This window comes from Strix uralensis, chromosome 3 (genome assembly GCF_047716275.1).
Source record: "Strix uralensis isolate ZFMK-TIS-50842 chromosome 3, bStrUra1, whole genome shotgun sequence".
Classification (NCBI taxonomy): domain Eukaryota; kingdom Metazoa; phylum Chordata; class Aves; order Strigiformes; family Strigidae; genus Strix; species Strix uralensis.
Window position 1 is genome coordinate 51,552,845 of NC_133974.1, and position 19,926 is coordinate 51,572,770.

At 34.8% G+C, this 19,926-nt stretch overlaps 1 protein-coding gene across 1 annotated transcript in view; it reads left to right on the forward strand.

Annotated features, from left to right (window-relative positions):
* The window catches only part of AFG1L (AFG1 like ATPase), a 72,503-nt gene that overhangs the window by 13,850 nt on the left and 38,727 nt on the right, over positions 1-19,926 (forward strand). Inside the window, exons 3-7 of the mRNA XM_074862235.1 lie at positions 3,629-3,680; positions 4,298-4,399; positions 5,819-5,949; positions 12,361-12,460; positions 15,384-15,442. Of these exons, the coding sequence (XP_074718336.1) occupies positions 3,629-3,680; positions 4,298-4,399; positions 5,819-5,949; positions 12,361-12,460; positions 15,384-15,442 (444 nt within the window). The remainder of the gene's footprint in view (positions 1-3,628; positions 3,681-4,297; positions 4,400-5,818; positions 5,950-12,360; positions 12,461-15,383; positions 15,443-19,926) is intronic.

A 19,926-nucleotide genomic window follows, 5' to 3' on the forward strand; every position in this document is an offset into this window, starting at 1 on the left:
AGAGGCAGTTTTGTTAGTGTCAAAAAAAAAAAAAAATCTGCTGTTTGAAGACTTGTCTCTTGAATTTTGCATATTTTAATTAACTACTTTAGTACTGTCATGCATTTTCACTTAAAAGTTTTTCAAATCAGAGTGTAAATATTCCCAGGAAATGAGTTACTTGCTTCTGGTGTCTGAGGTGGGAAGCATGGGAGAAGGTGGGAGGACATCGCACATTATTAAAGCTAATTAAGAAAGAGTAGAAAGTTGTCAGAATGAGGGAGATGTTTTGACCAATATAATTCCTTAGATGAGGTAGGATGTTGATTGATGAAAAGTGAAGTTTAAACAAAAAAGAAAAACGGGATGCAATAGAATCAGAGCAAGCCATGCAGTTTTGAAACAGAAATGTGTAAAAGATTTTGGTAGTAGAGGAGACAATTCAGTTAATGTGGGGGCACTAATGTGTGTGTCCTCTTGTGGAATTGTAAATATTTCAGCAGATGAATGATTTTCAAAGGAAGGTCTAAGTCAAGCGATCTATAAATGGAAAGAAGGCTCCTGCTATATCATGTCCTGATGATGATGAAACTTGGTGAAGCACTTAAGTTATGTTTTCTTAAGTTATTGCAAAGAATGTGATGGGAATTAAGAAACTTGGAGGACTCAAGGGATTTGATACATTTGTGGTGATGTTTGAAAGGATGTGGTGAACATTCAAAACATACATCTAAGGATTTCAAAATTCTCCCCTTCAAACTCAAATTTTGTGCATCTGTTTAATATCTTTGGTTTTGTGCATTTTAAATATTAGCTTTAACATCCTTAAACGTTTTGTTGCATTGTTGCAAAAGCAAATTTATTGTCAACCAATTGAACATTATTATACCGAGAACCCAAATTGCCTCAGGATAATATGGAAGTGAGGAGCAAGGAGAAGGTCATTTATTCAGTTTGTCTTTCTACATCTCCTACTTTTCTCTCTTCTCTCCCTGAAATAAACAAGACTGTCCTTATTTTAGGGTGACTGGAGGATCTTCTGCATTAGATCTCCCCCCTCCTCCTTTTGGAGTGTGTTTCAATAGAACCAAGATTACTCTTCTGCTTTTTCGCCCCCACATACCACCGACTTTCTTGACTGCTTGCTGTGCTCTAAGTTGAACCAACACCACTGAGGGGATTTTATCAGAAATCCTGTTGGAAGTTGCTCTTTTTCTTACGCAACTTCCAGGCTTCAGAAGATGCATGAGAATAATTTAAAAAAAAAAAAAATAATCCATTTTATGATCATGCAGAATAGCTTGAGACCAGTAGGATGTCTGAGTTTCAGTATTAAAAGTCTATTGATGAAGTTTACTTTTTAAAAATAAAACATATATTAAAAAAACGCAACCCAAGAATAGAAAAAAAAAAATTCTTAGTGTTATACAATACCTGACCAGATTGAGGAAGTGAGTAACCTAAAATTGTCAATAGTGTCACTTCTGGTAGAAGTATACGTAAAATATTTCCTATAAACTACTTAAATTTTTATCTTCTTTGAGCAATTATTCTGGCATTTGATTTGCTTTTAGAGGTGATTAGCTTCGGCAAATATGTTTGGGTCTGCCACAGTATCTATCCATTTTTTTTTTTTAGCAATTAGATATCACCCAAAAGCCACTGTCTTCACAAAAAAACAAATTCAATTTTTTAGATCAACCAGCAGTTGATTTAGACTTTTATGGAGCCTAATCCATTATATTTGTTTCCTTTAGCCAAAACCTTTTTCTGTAATGTGTTTTCTAGAAATGGTAAGTATTGGAGTGAGAACAAAATACGCCTAAAAAGACGAACTTCAAGATGGTTAAATGTAATTAATAAACACTTTGCAATGAAAAAAACGTATAAAAATGTAGGCATTACTACTTGTTCTGGTTATATAACCTTGACAAAGACAGGTAAAGCAGTACTGCAAACACTGATTTGTTTTTCTAGCTTTGTGTCATTCCTTGTAAAACTGAAAATCACATTAATACAGCCATTTTATGTAATAAATTTAATGTGATAGTCTTTTATCTGGTTAATCTGAAATTAAAAATAAAGAAATCCTCTCTTGTTTGGATTTTGTTTCCGTTTCTCCTTTCTTCACTGTGTAACTTGGAGCATCAGTAATTTTAATGAGTGCAAGCTCTTAAAAAGTACACACTGAAAAATGTTCGTCAATTAAATTGTCTTGCAGTGCTTTCAAAGCACTAGCAAATAGTTGCAGCCTTGTCTATTAATGGAACTGTTTCAGAACATCTGAAACCCTGTTCAGCCACAGATTGATGATACAAATTTTTGATTATCCTATTAATACAGCTCTAAATTAAATCTATAAGTGGGTCTTATATAAGAGCTATGCTTGCATATTTTCTGAATAAACTGGTACTATAGACCTGAGACATTATCCTTCTACCTTTTGGTCATATATTTCCTTTCATATTTAATTAGTGTTTTGCTACTGACTCCCCCATTTTTTTAACATGGCACTGTATTTTGAAAAGTGCTTTAGATTCAAGTTGTTTAGCAATTACCCAGCTCCAAATGAGACCACAGGGTTGCAATTTTAATTTTCCTGTGTTTTGGCTCAGTTCATAGAACTCTGAAAGTGGAGCACTTTAAAATAACCAAATATTCTTCTGCGGTGTTTTGTGGATGTCAGTTCAGTTTCGTGGGTTTGATGAGAGTCGTAAGATTTCAAGTTTTTCAGAACCTGTTTCTTTTTAAAATTATACTCGGAAGTGGCTATGCACAATGCTGGGGAGGGGAGGACTCTCTCAAATTTAAAGTCTTGATGTTATTTCAAATTTTTCCATTAAAATACATGTTTCAGTAAAATAGAATAAACCATCAGTTGTCATAACATATGTCATGAGTAATATTAATAGATTAAAAATTCTGAAGCAGTATTCGTTCAAGATAAACGTAACTCACTTGAAAAAATGATTAATAAAAGACATACTTTGAAAATAACCTTTCATATATACATATATACACACATGCATATGCATATAGGTATATATTTTCGCTGTGGCTCCACTGATTCTAATCATATTTAAACCAGAGATAATTCTGCATTTAAGATTCAAAGTGGAGAGAAGGGGGACCTACAGTGCTCACTGGCTTTGCAATACTGATTTTCTAAGTCCTAATGGTTTATATCTTAAGCAGAGCTGCTTTAATAGGTATATAGTGCATATATCTGAATACTACAATACTGCTTAATTTTATATCCTTTTTCCTAGGACTGTTTGTTCAAATGGCTTAATGAGGAAAAGGATTTGTTTTAATAATGATGGATTGGGAAACATTTAATCATTTTATATGTGTTCTGGTAAAAAGCCTTGTGTGCTAGAACTGGAGATGAGAATATTTTCACAATGATCTGAAAAAAAAAAAAAACCCCAAACCCTGCATGTGTGTTTGGCCTCTTTTGTAGAATTTGCACAAATATAGAATGAAGGTTGCTTACCAATTCTGAGCTAACGATTTATTCAAGGTTACACTTTACTAGCTAGTGCTACTTTGGTAGTTAAGTGTAGCTATTTTCTTACTTTGCCACAGCAATGTGCTTGCTTTTATTTTACCCCATATTCACACTTATTATTTTTCTCTTGATTTGCAGCTCTTTGCAAAAAACAAACCCCCAAAAGGTCTTTACGTCTATGGAGATGTTGGTAAGTTTCAGTTGCATCAATTCTAATGGAATTTTCTCTAAATGCAAGTTTATTCAAATTCTGAAGTGTCTAAAAGCTTTATATTTAGGTAGTGTTACTGCTTTAATGAATTTTCCCGGATTAGTTTTCTTCTATGTTACGATGTTATTTAATACAATTACACTCTGAATTCTGGAAGCTGTTGGATTGGACTACGTTACCACGTGTAGTTTTTTTTCAGTGTTATCCACTCGCTGATATTTAAGAATGCAGTTTAAGAATTTGGGAGGCAATTGAGGGGGCCACAGACAGAATTTATATATTCTAATTGCAACAATGCAGCATGGAAACATACTTGCTTCTCAAAAGGAAATACTAAGGATGTTTTCTGGATGCGTATGGAGTTATTTGTGCAACCTCTGGGCCATCTCTGTATGGATCAAAATTTTAAAACAGAAAAATAACAATGTTGTTCCAAGTTTTTGAACAGAAGATACAAGCAGTCTGGTCTTGTACTTATTCTGCAGAAGAGTATAGTTTCATTAGTTCAAAGCTAATGAACAGTCATTATTGTAACCAGTACATACTGTTCTTAAATTAACTACCTGTTTGGTGGTTTTTTTTGTTTTTATATGAAGGCACAGGAAAGACAATGGTGATGGACATGTTCTATTCTCACTTAGAAGTAGAAAGGAAGAAGAGAGTCCATTTTCATGGCTTCATGCTAGATGTACACCAGAGTAAGTGCAGACACAGGTATTTACAAGAATTTTATGAAATATGGTATCTATAAAACAGTCTGTCTCATTCTCATGTTCATATTAATCAGTGTAACTTTAAGTATTTAAGCAAAAAAAGTAAAAAATAGGAGAGACATTAAAGGATTTTAGCATTGTTGTGTCTTACCAGAGTAGATATTAATTGCATATTATTTCTCAAGTATCTTTTATCAAAGATTCTGTATACCTAATTGTATAAGACTTGGTTGTCTATTTAGGATTAAATCCTTAACTAAATGTTTTCCAGTTGCCAGTTAGCTTACATACAATCTGAAGATGACAGTTGCTAAAACTGAAGGTTTTAAGTAAAGGTTAAATTCAGTCTGCATTTTGAATAAGCAATAACTGAATTGGGTATAAATGCCAAGGAGAATGAGAACTCTTCTGGTTCTATCAGTAATTTATAGGAAAAAATAATAGGAAGAAGTTCACCCTAAGTTTCAGAAAATTTTCTGACAAGATGAATAAGGTACTTTGTTTTGATTGAGATACCGGTTTAGATATTATAAATTTGCTTCTGTTTCTAAATTCTCTGTCTAAATTCTATGACCTTAAAATACTGTGAAATTGTTAAATAATGCTAAATATTAAAAAAAAAAGTAATTTACAAGTATTGTGACAGCTGCATTTTTATTGGGTAGCTTTCATCAATGTAAGAAACTTCTGCCACTTTTAGTGCCTTCTTTTTTATCATTGTTGGGTCATTGTTGAGATTTTCTGTTTCCATTTCTTGTCAGTTGTGCTTAATCTTAACAAAAGTAGCTTCTTACTGCAGGATCTTTGTTTTCCAAATGTTTGTTTATAGTCAGATGAAATACAATCCATAAGACAGTGAAGTATGGATGTAACAATCTTACTTTGTGCCAGTATCATCTTTGCATTTTAAAAACTGTGTTGCTATGTTGTGAGTTCTTTTAACTAAATGCATTCTAAGTATACCTTCAGAGCATGCAGTGCAAAGAGCTGTGCCATTGTTTTGTAAACACCATAAGGGTTTTTCATACTCGGAGAGAGGATTAAGACAGAAAATGCCAAAATACAAAGTAAAACTGGAACTAAGGTCATGAATTGGAGCAAGATAAAACTAATTTATATCAGTTTTTAAAAGATAAAGAATAGGTGCATAGCATTAAAGGGTTCTCTGATATTTGTTTTACATATTTCTAAACAAGAAAATACAAATCACAGAATCTGGGAGCTTTTAATAGTTGCCTGAATGTAGTCGAAAACTGTTTGTCCTCTTGAAATTGGACTAAATTTGAAGATTTCTTGTTTTTACTGGACTGGGTTACTTTTTATTTGGTAGCTAAGTAATTTTGTTCTCCCTATCTTAAAAAAAGAAATAAGAAATATTTATTCTTTTCTGTTTTATCAACTGAGGAATACATCGCCTTAAGCAGAGCTTGCCAAAAAGAAAGCCAGGATTTATGACCAAATCGTACGACCCAATTGCACCAGTAGCAGAGGAAATAAGCGAAGAGGCTGCTCTCTTATGTTTTGATGAATTTCAGGTAAGAAGTCAGAGATTACTCCTTGGCCTCAAGGGAAACATCATAAAAGTATGACAATTGTTACTGCTACTACAGTATTTGAATTACTGGATAATAGTGAACTGTAGAAGTTGAAGATTATAAGTCATTTTACAGTTTTGAAAATGGTTGGTTTTTGTTTGTTGGTTTGTTTTTTTCCTGGGAGGTAAGATGCAAGTCAGCAATGTAAGTCCCCTTATGGTGCTTTCATTTACCAGTCTGGTTACTGGTTATACAAGGGGTTATTAGAGTTGGGTGAGAGGCTCATGAGTATTTTGGGGCAGGGACCGTCATCCTATACTGAGTCTGTACAGTGCCTGGGTGGGTAGTCACCTGACACTTGCTTGGCATGCCTGGTCTTTGCTGTAGTTCATATAATGTGGCAGAATTGTCTCAGTGTGATTAAGAACATGGAAACAACATGTCAAATTCAACTTAAACTCTAGGAAAGAGTATTTGAGCCATTGGTATGGCAATGCCAGATCAGATCAATGTAAGTAACATTTTAAGAAACTTTTGTTGAATTAAATGTGAAAATTAAACTCAGAATGATCTTTGCCTAAGCTAACTTGGTTGATTCATTTGTTTTACACAGCTTGTGAGCTTTGTTTTACAAGCATGTCACAAATCTAAGTGTAGAACTACTTTGTAAAAATTTTTAGGAGAAGACTAGAGGTATTGGGCAGCTCTAATCAGCTGAGATTTCTAATTCAGAGAGAAAATGCAAAGCAAGATAAGAACAGATCTATGTTAGTTCTCAAGTCACTGGTAGTAAAAGAATCCTCTATTAAGTGTAAATTGTCTGCATTATGCTCTTAAATTAATACATTACCAAAATGGATAGATCAATTTGTATCTTCTAGCTACTATTTTACAAGCCTGTGCACCTGAGAAAATAACTAGTTTATGACCAGCTCCCATGAAGGGGATTTTTGTAGCTGTAAAGTAGTAGGTATTTTTGTTTTAAGTTACTCTTGTGTTTTGAAACAAGGGGTAGTCCTTTGTTCTGTGTTTTCAGAATGTGTGGAGTCATTACAATCTCATTTGAAGATGTTTAATGAAAGTTCTATTTGAGATATATTCTGCAGTATTTCAGTATGTTAAAAGAACCTGATCTGCTGCTAGAGATTGTTAATTTATACCAATGACCAAGGATAAATTATAGATTATCAAATTATGCAGCTAAGTACACGAACAAGTATGAGAAAGGCACTGTATTGTGTTTTGTCCCATGTTAAACTTTGATTTCTGTTTAGTATGCTAATGAGTGTAAGACAATAGAACGTTTTCAAATTCTGTCTTGAGGCACAAGATAAGAAAACAGTATTCTTTTGAAATCTTGCTTCCTCTGAAAATTTTGTAGAAGTGGTGGATTAATTATGTGTTGGGAGTTTTTCAGTTATGAGCATCAAACATATTTTGGTAGAATACTTTCCCTAAAATATGTAAACTTTCTCAGAACTGTTTCAAATTATTATGCAAAAGTTTATTGCCTCCTTTTTAACTAAAAACCTTCAGATTGTGGTGTGGTTTTGTTCTTTGCCTTTAACTTTGGCAGTTTGCAGTAAAATGTATAGCAACCGAGTTTAAGAGTGGAGATAAATTCTAACTAAAATTCTCATGGTTTTCTCAAAAAAAAAAAAAAATCATAGTCTTGAATACTTTCTAGATACTTAAAGGCATATATGCAGTGGGAGTTATGTTTGCGTATTCCAGTCAATGTACGTGGTATTTGTTGATACCAGTCCAAGTAGGAGGCAGGTAGATGTCTAATGAACATGCCCTTCTTTCCTCTTGAAAATACTAAGAATTCTTTTATAAGTTCTTCATTCACAGATGAGATCATTATCTATGTCTCCTGTTTGTTTTAATGTCGGTCTTCTCCTATCATCAAAAACCCCCCAGTACTGTACAAGTTTTAAAATGGCTTTAACATCTAGTGGTTTGTTTCGTGTGGGTTTTTTATCTATAGCTTTTCAACACCCTTTTTCATATTTTCTGTTTGAGTGTGCTTGCGCAAGTGAACATGCGAACTTATTCAAGTGCTGCTGTTTGATCATTTAAATTGTGCTTTTTCTAGTGAACATGAATACCAGGCTTCTGAAACTTGCAGTATAAAATTGAAATACAGAGAGAGTTGTATTTATGCTATGAAGAAATGGGAAGGTTGTTGGGGGGACGGAGAGAAGTGTTAATTGTCTTGACATTAAATGCTCAAATGGTACAAATAGACATCTTTGCTCTACCGTGTATTAGTGTAAATACCTGCTTTTCTGTATAGATGCCCATTCCTTTCATATCCTAGTTTAGCTGTGTTTCCAGACTGTCATATTTCCACATTTTAAGGGGAGAGACTCTGGTAGTTTTTGTTTCCAAATTGATTGCTCCCCCTGCTGACTTGCTTGAGGTACATCAATCACTTCAGTTGTAAAAATCACCTGTGTTTTTGTCGGTGGGTCACAGTTGGGAAAGTAATACAAGAATTATATTTTAAAGTGTGTATCTAGACACTGCATTCTTGTGTGAATTTTAAAAATCTACTTGTTCTGGATGTACAAATGTTCTAAATTCACAGATTTCTGAATAGCTGTATTTCTTGACTGATTTTCTGAGCATGGAACCATTACACAGACTTTGCCTACTGAAGAGGAGTCCCAGCTTTCAGAAATTCTGTAGAAGGCACTGAATTTGGGATAAGAAACCTTCTGCTTAAATAGTTGTAAAGTAGCGCAGTGACTGGCAGAGCAGCTCATGTGGTGACACAATTAACATTGATAATAAAGAGCCATCTCTAATTCAAGATGTTTGCAGCTCCTTTCCCCAGTGGAGATAATGGCTAGATTTCACTGTGATCTGATTCACCCGTATTTGAAGAACTGCTGGATTAAAATGAAACTGGAAAGAGCTGGAGACTCAGAACATACACTGCTCTGTCTTGCAAACAAAGCTACTGTCTGTTTTGACAGATGGAATGTCAAGTTGGGTCTGTTCTACTTTGACGAAATACTTGTGTGTGAAGGAATGATAAGAAAACTATTGAGATTTGCTTGAAACACTTCAGGTTGCTTTCAAATGCCTCTTGGAAAAAAAGGAGAATAAGCTGAATTTATTTATTTCTCTTAAGATCAGACACACAGATGAGTGATACTGTAACAGGGACAGCACAAAGTAACATTAATGCTCGTATTTTAGAGGAAACCAAATGCAGAACTTCAAAAGATAAAAGCATTGCTGAGGTTGCACATTCCTCTGTCAGTGGGCTAAAGCAAAATAGAAGTATGAAGTGAATCTTGTTGCAAAGCCTGGAGAACTGTCGAACAAGTGGAGAGTTGATTAATTGATGTACAAAAATATTTCAGTACTTTTAAAAGTGATTTTGTGTGTTCCAAAATATTGTCATATTAAAAAAAATAATGACTATGTCTTAAATGTTTCTTTCTGCAAATACTGTGTGATAGCCAGGACCTTAGTGATTGGCACTAAGCAGCTTCTGAGTTTGTCCATTCTGAAGCAGGTGTTTTATCAGCATTTGCCGGAGCTGCAGGCTCTTGGGTTATTAAAGCATTGCTACTTCTTACTGATCTTTGTCATACAGTTTACTGTAAATATCAAAGCCTTTTTTTTAATCATGGAAGTCTTAAGCCATTCTAAAAATGTGTCCTCATTTTGAAGAAAAACACTAGAATTAAGCCATTCCTAATTACAATTTTGATGTTTCAGAACACAGAGTTTGGCCAATAAAAAAGACTAGTTATTGTTTAGTGATCAGATAACTATGCACAGGTAATTAGAAGCTCTAACTTTGGTGTGTGACTGTAACCTATGTTAGTGAGTGTTGATAATGAAAACGGAATCCCTACTTCTTGGTAAGCTGAATGATCATACAGTGTTGGTCTTTATGTGCCATTGGTACCACTTGGACTTAAAGCAAACTACAACTTAGGGAGTTTTTACTAACCTGCATGCTATTAAAAGCCTCTAATAAAAATTAGGCTCTTATTTTTGTGCTAATACTAATTGCTGATAATACATGCTTATGTTTGTCATTCATTACGTGGAACTGTACCAATCAGTGGCTGACAGAGTCTCAGGCACTTACACATGTAAATTAACTATTAGTCTAGTGTTTTTTCTGTTTTTCTTTTTCCTTTTTTTTTTTTTTTAACGTGAGTCATAATGGAAAGCAGCACTAGGTCATAAAAATCTTTTCTCTTAAATGCTAATGAAATTTCTCCATTCTCTCCATTAGCAGGCTCTCCTTATTGGTAATTTGTAGCTTTTGCTTTTGTTCCCTGTTGCAATGAATGCTGGATACAGTAAAAAACATGAGAAATGACAGTGCTTTAGTTACTGTCTTCTACCCGCTTTACCTTGTAGGAATTTTCTGTCTTTGCCAAGCTGTTTTAGATAAACAGAGCTCATATTTGCATCCCAGTTCTCAAAATGGCTCTTGCTTTTTGACAGAACTTTCGAGATTTGTGGGTGTTTGTTTGGTTTTTTTTTTGTAATGGAGTTGAAAACATCAGATTTCCTCATCAAATTAATAAGTTCTCATTAATAAGAGAGTGTTATTGTTTTCCTTTATGTGAGCATTAATATTCTTTCCCTCTCTTGTTTTCTAAAGGTAACATGCCTTGTAGTATCTTTAAAGAAGAATTTGTATCTAAATGATTTATATAATACATTTTTAAAACTTGGCTATTAGGTTTGCTTTGTGATACAACAAATTCAGTTATCCCTGAAATGCTCATATATGCTGATTCCTTCTGTGTCTTGTTTTTTAGGAACAGGGAAAGTTCCTAAATTTTAGTACTCAGAAGAAATAAATTAGCAATAGATGGGTGCATAAGCAGATACATTAGACATATAGTACAATAGTAAATTACTACATGCTTTTTGGAATATTGGATCTTAGTGATCAGAGATATGCAAATCTGAGGGGTGTGTTACTGATTGTGTAGAAGTTTGTTTTTGAAAAGCAAACCAATTTCCATATTAATGCATTCCATAGAAGAAGGAAACTGGTGTTTACATATGAACATTATTGTTTCCAAGCTAGCTGTCAGAAATGTAACTTAAGTCTTTTACTGTCTCTAGAGTAGAATTAAATTTTTTTTTGCTGCCCAGAAAGGTCATTTAGAAATGGAGCAATGATGGGAGGGGTGGAGTGGTGGTGTAGCAGGGGAAAAAAGTCATACTGGTTAAAGTCTTTCTGTAGATGTATTACTATCACAACATACACATCTAAACTGTCAAGGCATAGCAATCTGTCAGTGTGTTGAGTAATGAGTGTGTATGACTCTCAGCATGCTACTGCTTTTTTATTTCCTCAGAATTGGGGTCTGTTTTAGTAACTCAAAATGCAACAAGTGACTATATAGTAATCAGAGGGAATGCAGAAGGAACAAGTGTAACGATAATAAAGTTGGTTTACTTATTAGGATTGCTCATCTCAGCTCATGAACTCCTGTGAAATATAAAATGCTGTTGTAACAATGGGGGCTTTTTGTTTGGGAAAAAAATTTCATTTTTTTCATTTGTACAAAGTGGTTTCTGGTTTGTGTTCCTCTTGTTTCTTGGTACTGTAAAGCAAGTTAGTTTAGCTTAACTTAGATATTTAAAGAAATTTTACTTTATGGCTTATGTTTTAGTCTTTTTTCTTTTTTTTTTTTTTTTTTTTCCCTCCCCAGTATCACTTGTCCCACCCATTTTTATTTTTTGTTAGTATTTTGTGCCTGAAGGTTAGAAGAGGCTGACTGTGCTGGAAGTGACTGCCGTGCCTTTTGATTATTCATGGACAGTAATAGAAGGCACTTAAAAAGAACAATGAAATTGCTTATTTTTGTGATGGGCCATCTGTTGAATTGTTTTTTGCAACAATCACACAATAGTATCTATGTCATATCATTCTATTTTCAACAGCAGCTGATTATGTATAGTTGGCTACTTGTCTTTATTTCTGAAGTCCCATGACCATTTAAATTCACCTCTGCAAACCTTTGCCTCAAAGGTAATAGAAATGTAAAACAGCTGGCATGTATTTTCTTTCTGTTTTTTTCCATGTTGTTTCTATTTAATTAGGCCTCTTAAATGTTTAGGTCTGTTTTCTGTGTCTCCCACCTGTAGTTTTATAATAGAAGTTAACATGGAATCATTTAGCAATTGGTAAAGAAATGGTGGAGTTCGGCAATAAAGAATGGGCAAGTTTTGAAAGACTGTGGTACATTCACTGCTTATTAATTATCCCTTTTATTTTTTTCCTCACCAAGCAATAATTAGAATCTTTCTCCATGGCTTTCACTAACAAGCATTTTTCCTAGCTATAAAGCCACTTGCAGATCTATTACAGCAGAAGCTGAAAGCAAGATGAAACAAATGTGTTGTCTTCTACAGGTCACTGACATTGCTGATGCCATGATTCTGAAGCAGCTTTTTGAAAATCTGTTCCAAAATGGGGTTGTCGTTGTGGCAACATCTAACAGGCCACCAGAAGGTAAAAACAAACATGCTATTAAGTATTATCCAAATACAACAAATCTCAGTATCCTACAAAACAACCATATTAAAATCGTATGGTATTTAATAATAATAAACTCTCTAGTCTTCAAGAATCTAGGATACTGCAGTTTGTCCCCTGTTTTTTTGTTCTTAAGGAAGAAAGTTTTTTCACTAAGTCTTACTCCTTTCTTCTCTCAAACTCAACTCCCTGCAACTCCCCCCAGATCCTTCTGTGTTTTCTGATCTTCTCTACTCTATCCAAACCAGTGGGAGGGTATTTGGGGACAGGAGATTTGAAGAGGGGTGAAATACTGCCTCTGTTCTGGATGTATTCCAGGGTAGGAAAAGATCATATTCTGCAGAAGAGAGGAGAAATAAGAGTACAGTCCTTCCTGGTTTCTAACTTGGAAACTTGCAGAGTTGATCCACCAGCTCAAAGGAGAATCCCTTATCAAGATGCCATTCTCACAGTCTGGTTTGAAATCACTCACTGGAAGTTACTTAGGTGGAGTGTTGTTTCCATTTCTAACGATATTTTTAGATAGAGAGTGACTAGCTAGGTAGATCCTTCTACAAAGTCCCCAAATCTGTATGGGTTTTAACCAAACAGTAATTTTTTTGTAGAGGAGAAAAATGTTTCTTGTAGTGTAGCATTAGTAGTTGGCATAATGCATAATTTCTATGCAACTTTTATGAGACTTTAGATTGATCAATTTCAGATGTTTGCAAAAAATACTGAAGAGTTACTGTATGAACTGTAACTACCAGTTAAATTTGTCTACCCAAATTAATTGAGTAAAATAAAATCACTAAAGTTTTACAATGCACTTTATCTCAAAAAAAAAAAAAAAAAAAAAAAGAAGAAAACACTCAAATGTTTTTACTAGAGGAGGAAATAGTTTTCCATTGGTTTATTTTCCTTGTTTGAGCAAACAAGATGAAATCATAACTGTTGTAGTTGGATTAACTACAGATAAACTGGATGCTGGTGCCTTGATTGGGAGCCATCCTTGTGTTTTTTGAAGCACTACTCTTTAAAGTTCAGGACAAATTTTTATCGTAACTTGGGAATTGTATCCCACATCTTAAACTGAGATGTCATTTGTGACCATTATTGTTGTGTGGTTTTTTTTAATACATATTAAGTCACTGTGTCAGCCTGAAAGACATCCACTTGTACTAGCTACCCAACAGAGAATATCAGGAACAGTGTCTCTAGAACTGAGCTATGTTGCAGTCAATGCCTGTCCCTTCTTCCCTTCTCACTACTCCTGTGTGCTCACAGAGTGTCTGAAATCCTCCCACAGGAAAGAAGATTTGGGTTAGTGTAGCATGCTGCATCAAGGTTTAAGACTGAATTGAGAGATTCGTTTCCTGTGAATACAAAGGGAAAAGCAGCTTTTTCATTAGAGAGCAGATGTACCCAGCTGCTGACCATTGGTGATACGCTTAACCATGTTAAACTTCTGCCATAGGGCAACATGAAGGGAAATAGGTGCGCTGTTTGAGGAATCCTGGCTTCATTTCTCCACCAAAATTAGTTTATTTTTCTCATCCTCACAAAACAGAGACATAATGCAAAACTTAAAGCCTTATTAACCAGAAGAACTAACAGAAGTAGCTGTCTTATAGTACTGTTAGATGTTCACTAATTTTTGCAGGTAAATATGTAATTGGTTGCTGTTTCAACATGTGTATAGGTATTGTGATTTGCAGAGTTAGGAATGAGAGTGATACATGGCTTCATACAACTTTGTTAGTAATTAGAGTGCAGAAGCACCTTCACTGATAATTTTCCTAAATGTTTCTGTGTACATATCCAATTTTGTGAAAACCATTTTGTAGGTGTCCTCTTGCTTACTCATACATACTGTATCTTCTGTCCACTATGAGATGTTGGTAGAGCATAAAAGCTTTAGCCTAGTTGTAGCTTTCAGGCATTATGGAGAATGTAGGTGCTATTAATAACCTGGCATGGTCTTAGTGGGGAGTTTTGGTGACATTTCCGCCAGGTTTCTGTATTCTTTTATTTATTCTGCCTGTCAGTCATAGGTGCTGTACTGCCTTTTTATAAAGCTTCCTAATATTAATGAAAAGGAGCAGCCCATCATGTAGTTCAAGTGATAATATTTTAAAAGAACAAGTCATTCTGTTCTGAACATGTTGGGCAGTTGGATAGTTTCCAGAGAAGAGAACTCTATGATGTATAAAATGTAGAGATAAATAACATACAAGATGCTGCTTTGCAGTTCGTTTTTATAATTTGTCTTTTCTTTGAGTGTAGATTTGAATTTTGTTGCATAACACTCTATTTTTTTAAAAAATTCAGTTATATTTTTAGCAACTTTGCATAAGTTTACGTATTTATTATTTTTTTCCCTTAGGGATGACCCTTTTTTTTGCTTTGGAAAAGGGAATGTACCTGGTAGAATTGTTAGAAAATAAAATATACCACAGTACACTGATTAAGAACGATAGTAACTTTGTAAACTCAAAATAATGTATTTTTAGTTTACGCTGGGTTTTTCCCTTCTTCCAAATACTTGGGACTTAGCGGTTGCATAGTTTTGGCCTTACAAACATACCAATGTATACCCAGCATTACAAATCCTTTTTTTATATTCTCACTTAAAAAAAGATGCTGGTCTTACTACTTCTGCTAAAATCAGTTATATGTCATTAGAGGTTTAATTCATCTTTCACTTCCTGCCTTTTTCAGACTTTCTCACGATGTTCCTTTCTTCGTTAAGAATGTATTGAATTTTCATACAGCAAAAGAAGATAAATCAATTTCAGCTCTCTTTTTCCACCTTTCGTTCCTCTGTAGCAACACTGAGTTTTATTTGCCAGACTAAAAGACAAGCTGACATTGTTATTAAGACTAAGTAGCAAAATGGTACTGATTTCCTTTCTTTCAGATCTCTATAAAAATGGCCTTCAGAGAGCTAATTTTGTACCATTCATTGCTGTGCTGAAGGTAAGGAGAGTCACTTTTTAAATGCTTTTCAATTTCACCTGCTGTATTAATAAATTAAGAGATTTGCACAGGATTGCTTTGATAGTAGTTTCCAGGTAAGATGTATATGCTTTAACTGGGGCAAAAATAATTGAAGGTAAGGCAAAAAGGAACTCTTCCTCTCTAGAATTAACACGTTTTGAAAGTTGGACATTTTTAGTATGCCAAAAAGTTATCTTTTTGTCTAAGGTAGCAGAATTAGTTTGTTTGGATAGGACTTTCTCACTGGTGTATATATGCCGTGTAATACAGTTTTCCTCTAACAGTTATACTGTGTTGTACTTGTGGACATCTTACATTTATTATACTACAAAATCTTGGTGTTGGTATAAGAAAAGTAGTGTTTGGTATGTACCCCTCAATTACCTTGTTTCTGGGGGGTCCTTCTTGTGTGTAAGTGGTTTCCTGGATGGGTATTTGTGAGGCTTCACATCATATTCAACACGCAGTAGTTCTGAAGTGAGCTTCCTGGAGCCTGCATGTTGTGGTGTGGCAGGCCGTAAACTTTGTAATTGCTTCATTTAGATTAAAAAATGGAGCATCCTTTCACAATGTGCGTAATCCAGTCAGTGCTTATTTTACTATTAAAAAGAACATATGCTGAACTCACACTTTTAAGTTCTGGGCAAGTTGCAGATATTTTTAATTCACAAGCTGATTGTATGGTTACGTTATTGAGGGCTAGCATTCAGCTCCTGTCTCCTGCTCCACCAGGATTGACGTGACATGTAAAATGAAAATAACAGCACTTCACAAAAGTCTTACCAGCATAAATACATAAATAATGTGAACTGTATCAATATCTAAGATAAAATAAAGGTAAGGTAGAGTTTAGGGTAGGTTTGACTTAGTGAGAAGAAATTTAGAACTGCTGAATAGATGCATTGTTTGGATGTTTCTGTTAAGATGGTCAGGAGTAAAGCAGTTGACAGTGCGTTGGGTTTTTAGTGGGGCATTTTGGAATTGTAAGATTGCTTACGTGCCCAAGCACCTTTGAAAATCCCATCTATTGTTGACATTTGAGCAACTACCAGGTTTTCAAGTTAATATGCTGTTGACATGAGTGCAGCACTCCTATGTATCTCAGAATGGCTGTGTATAAAGTTGGGGAGGTTACTACTGGTTCTTAGCTGGGTGGCTTTAGTAAAGTAAGAAACATGAAAATAAATGAACAACCACTTCCACTTCATTTTCTTGAAGTTTATTCTGTAGCTGATTGCATTGGATGCAGGAGAGGTCCTGATCATAGAGCATTTTCAATAGTAGTAGTTTCATAGGCATTTGCTTTTTGAAATGCAGCAACCGTGGCAAATCTTTCTTTTCTATATATCTTGTCTTGTTGACTCTTAGTTTTCTTCCTTGATAAGTATAAGGCTCTTTTACTTCACTGATGATCAGACTATATTATAGTGTATCTTATCATGTATGCTTATTTGTAGTTTCCTTTTTTCTCTTTTTGGCTAGATGAAGACAAAAAGTGAAATGTAGTTTATGCATACAGAACACCTAATCAGGACTGGGAAAATGATCTAAATTTTTGGAAGGGACCTTGTGGATAGAATGCTGAGAGAAACCCTAAGGGTGGATTGGTTTAGAGCTGCAACAGAGGATCGAGTAGTGCAAAAAGAAACAAGTAGCACAACCCAGACTGGAGGTAGACAAACATTACCATAATAATGAATGAAGGGAAGAAAAAGGGTTCACTCAACACTCTATTCACAAGGGCCTTTCTAAAATTCTGGATTATGTGTTGTCTTTTTTTTCCCCTACATCTTTGTGTTTTAACACTGCTCTAAATATATCTGCTTTTAATGTCACTTCAGTAAATGTTGCCAATATAACATGATTCTTTCCCGAAAACATAATGCCTGAAAGGTGGATCAGAGGAAGCTTATCAACAAATGCCTCTCCAACCTTAGTTGGAAAATGGAAGGGTAATGGCAAGGTATTAAAAATAGTAATTAAAACAATCTACATTTTGAATTCAACATCAGAAGTAGGCATTAAAAAACCCACACTGGAATGCACTTTAAAGTAAGATTTTAACAGGTGACCTTTACATTACAAAGGCGTGGGTAGACCTAAGATGATACTCTGGCAGTGGTGGTTTGAGAAATGCAGATTTAGGCCTCCCCAGTGTGTGTATAATCTGTATCATGGCATTGGTGTTAATGGATGGAGTAGCTGCTTCTTCAGCTGTTTATAATTCCATGTGTGACTTTAGGAAATGTAAAGATATATTCCAGGGTTTTGCATGGAAGTATAAAGGAAAAATATCACATTGGATGCTTGTAAATGTTTGACTTACTGTCTTCTCTACCTTTACCTCACTCCAAGCCATGTGTGCCTGCGGTGGTAGTGTCAGTCTCATCTAACCTGTTCCCTGGCAGTGGCTTTGACAGCTCAGACTAACTCCTGTCTTAGTTTTCTCTGGGCTCAGAGCCTCCTGCAGGGCTTTTGTTTGGGATTTAGTGGGGGTGAATGGGTGGGTTGGTTTTGTTTGTTTGTTTCAGAAATTAACTTTTATGATCATAAGCCTTTAAAATAAGGTTTTAGCACTAAAAGCAGTTCAAGTTCAACACAGGAGCTTCAAATTCCTTTAAATACTCTTGGGAAGATGGGATGAATGGAAAGTATTGACAGTACATTTCTGTGAAGAGATGCTTCACTTGAAATAGATTTCAGGCTATTTCCATTCCTCATAAATGGAACGCATAGTTCCTAGGTACCTTGGTAACTATTACACAGAAATCTTTCCCTGTCTTCAAATGATCAAAAGAAATGGTTTCTTTCCTAGATCTAGAGTTACCCATGGTCATTCTTGATTTTGTTGTTGTTTTCTTCAGACTCTGTAATTCCAGTATCTGTATTTGAGTTCCTATTTCTTAGAAAGATAACTACAAACCAATTTCCATGGAATAAGCAAAAAGGTGAAACAACACTCCAGGGAGGGTACAGTTACCTTGCAAAGTTTGCCCTCATTGCCTTTCTAGGTGGTGGATTACTGGGGCCAAGTGACAGCTGAATGCCTGCAGTGGGGGGTGCAACTGAGAAGTTCTGCTTTTTAGGGCCACATGAAAGTTCCAGGTCTGTGTAGCTGGGCAGGCCAGTGAGACTATTGGCAGCTCTTCCTGCCCCATGTGTGTCCCCTGCCCAATTCCGAACCTATCCCAGTGTTGTGATCTTTCGAAATCTTAAATAGTTTGAGATCTAATTTTTCAGCAATTCTTTAATCCTATAACTTAAAGGGATAGTTTTCATAAACAGGGAGAAACTCTCAATTGATCAATTCATTGTTGTGGCTAAAATTCTTTGGGACACAGTATTCTTTATGGAAGGGCTTCGTTTCTGCAACAGATAAGAGTGCTTCTTCAGTCAATGAAATTTTACAGAGATAAGAAGTATTAAGAAGGAAAATCTTTTAATTCTATAATTGCAATTAGATTCAGTCCCTTCTGATTGAGCATTTAATCTTGCAGCATCTCTTACTGAACATTTTAAAGTGCATGGAACTCCTAAGTGATTTGTTCGGGTTTGGTGTTTTTTTTTTTTTTTTTGCCATGGCAGTTTTTGAAAAGAAAACCATTCATTGCTCACAGTTACTTTGTTCAAATGCTTAGAGCAGAAATACTCCAAAAATTGTTAATCTAAACCTGTAAGAAATATAAAAATTTTCTAAACATTTTAAAACTGGTTTACAAATGAAGATATGTATCTTTAACAACTTGATGTAAGATCTGAAGTGAAGCTCTTCAAAAAAACCAGAAAGCATGCTTTAATTTACTGGTTTGGCAGTAATTTTGGCAACATTTCATTAAATGTCTGCAAAAATTAAAGATATTTACATCAACCCTTAACTGTTCTGGAATCCTAATTCTAATTCAGTGACTAGTTCGATGCTTCATTCTCTGGACAATCAGGAAGGAAAGTTCCTCAAATAGTTTGTTGTGTAGTCTATAACTTAAATGAGCAGTTCTTGAGCTTCCAAAGGTTTCCCAAAACCGTAGCATGAAGTTTTAAAATGTCAAGCTGAGTCAAAATACCAAATATGTAACTTCTGCATTTTGTCAGGTTTTCTTCATGCATTAGACCCGCACTGCAGTAAATTCTAGCTGAAAGGAAGTTTTAGGGCCTTTCATAGCCTGAGTATACCTTGAAAAGGTACAGTTTTAAAATAAAATGTTTGGCTTTGTCTACCTGCATTTTGCTTTAACTGAAGAGAAGGAATCAACCAGAAACCTCTTGTCAGTAGGACATGAAATTACTGTAAGCTTCATACAGTGAACTTCTTTTCTCCTTCTGTTTTTAGGGACTGAATCATTATTTATTTTAAAACTATTTGATTAAAATGATTCTTAACAGTAAGCATTGTACACTCCTCTCAAATAGAAAGCAAGGTATTTTTATACGTTGTATTGTTCACCATCTTTCTCAAAATTGGTTAT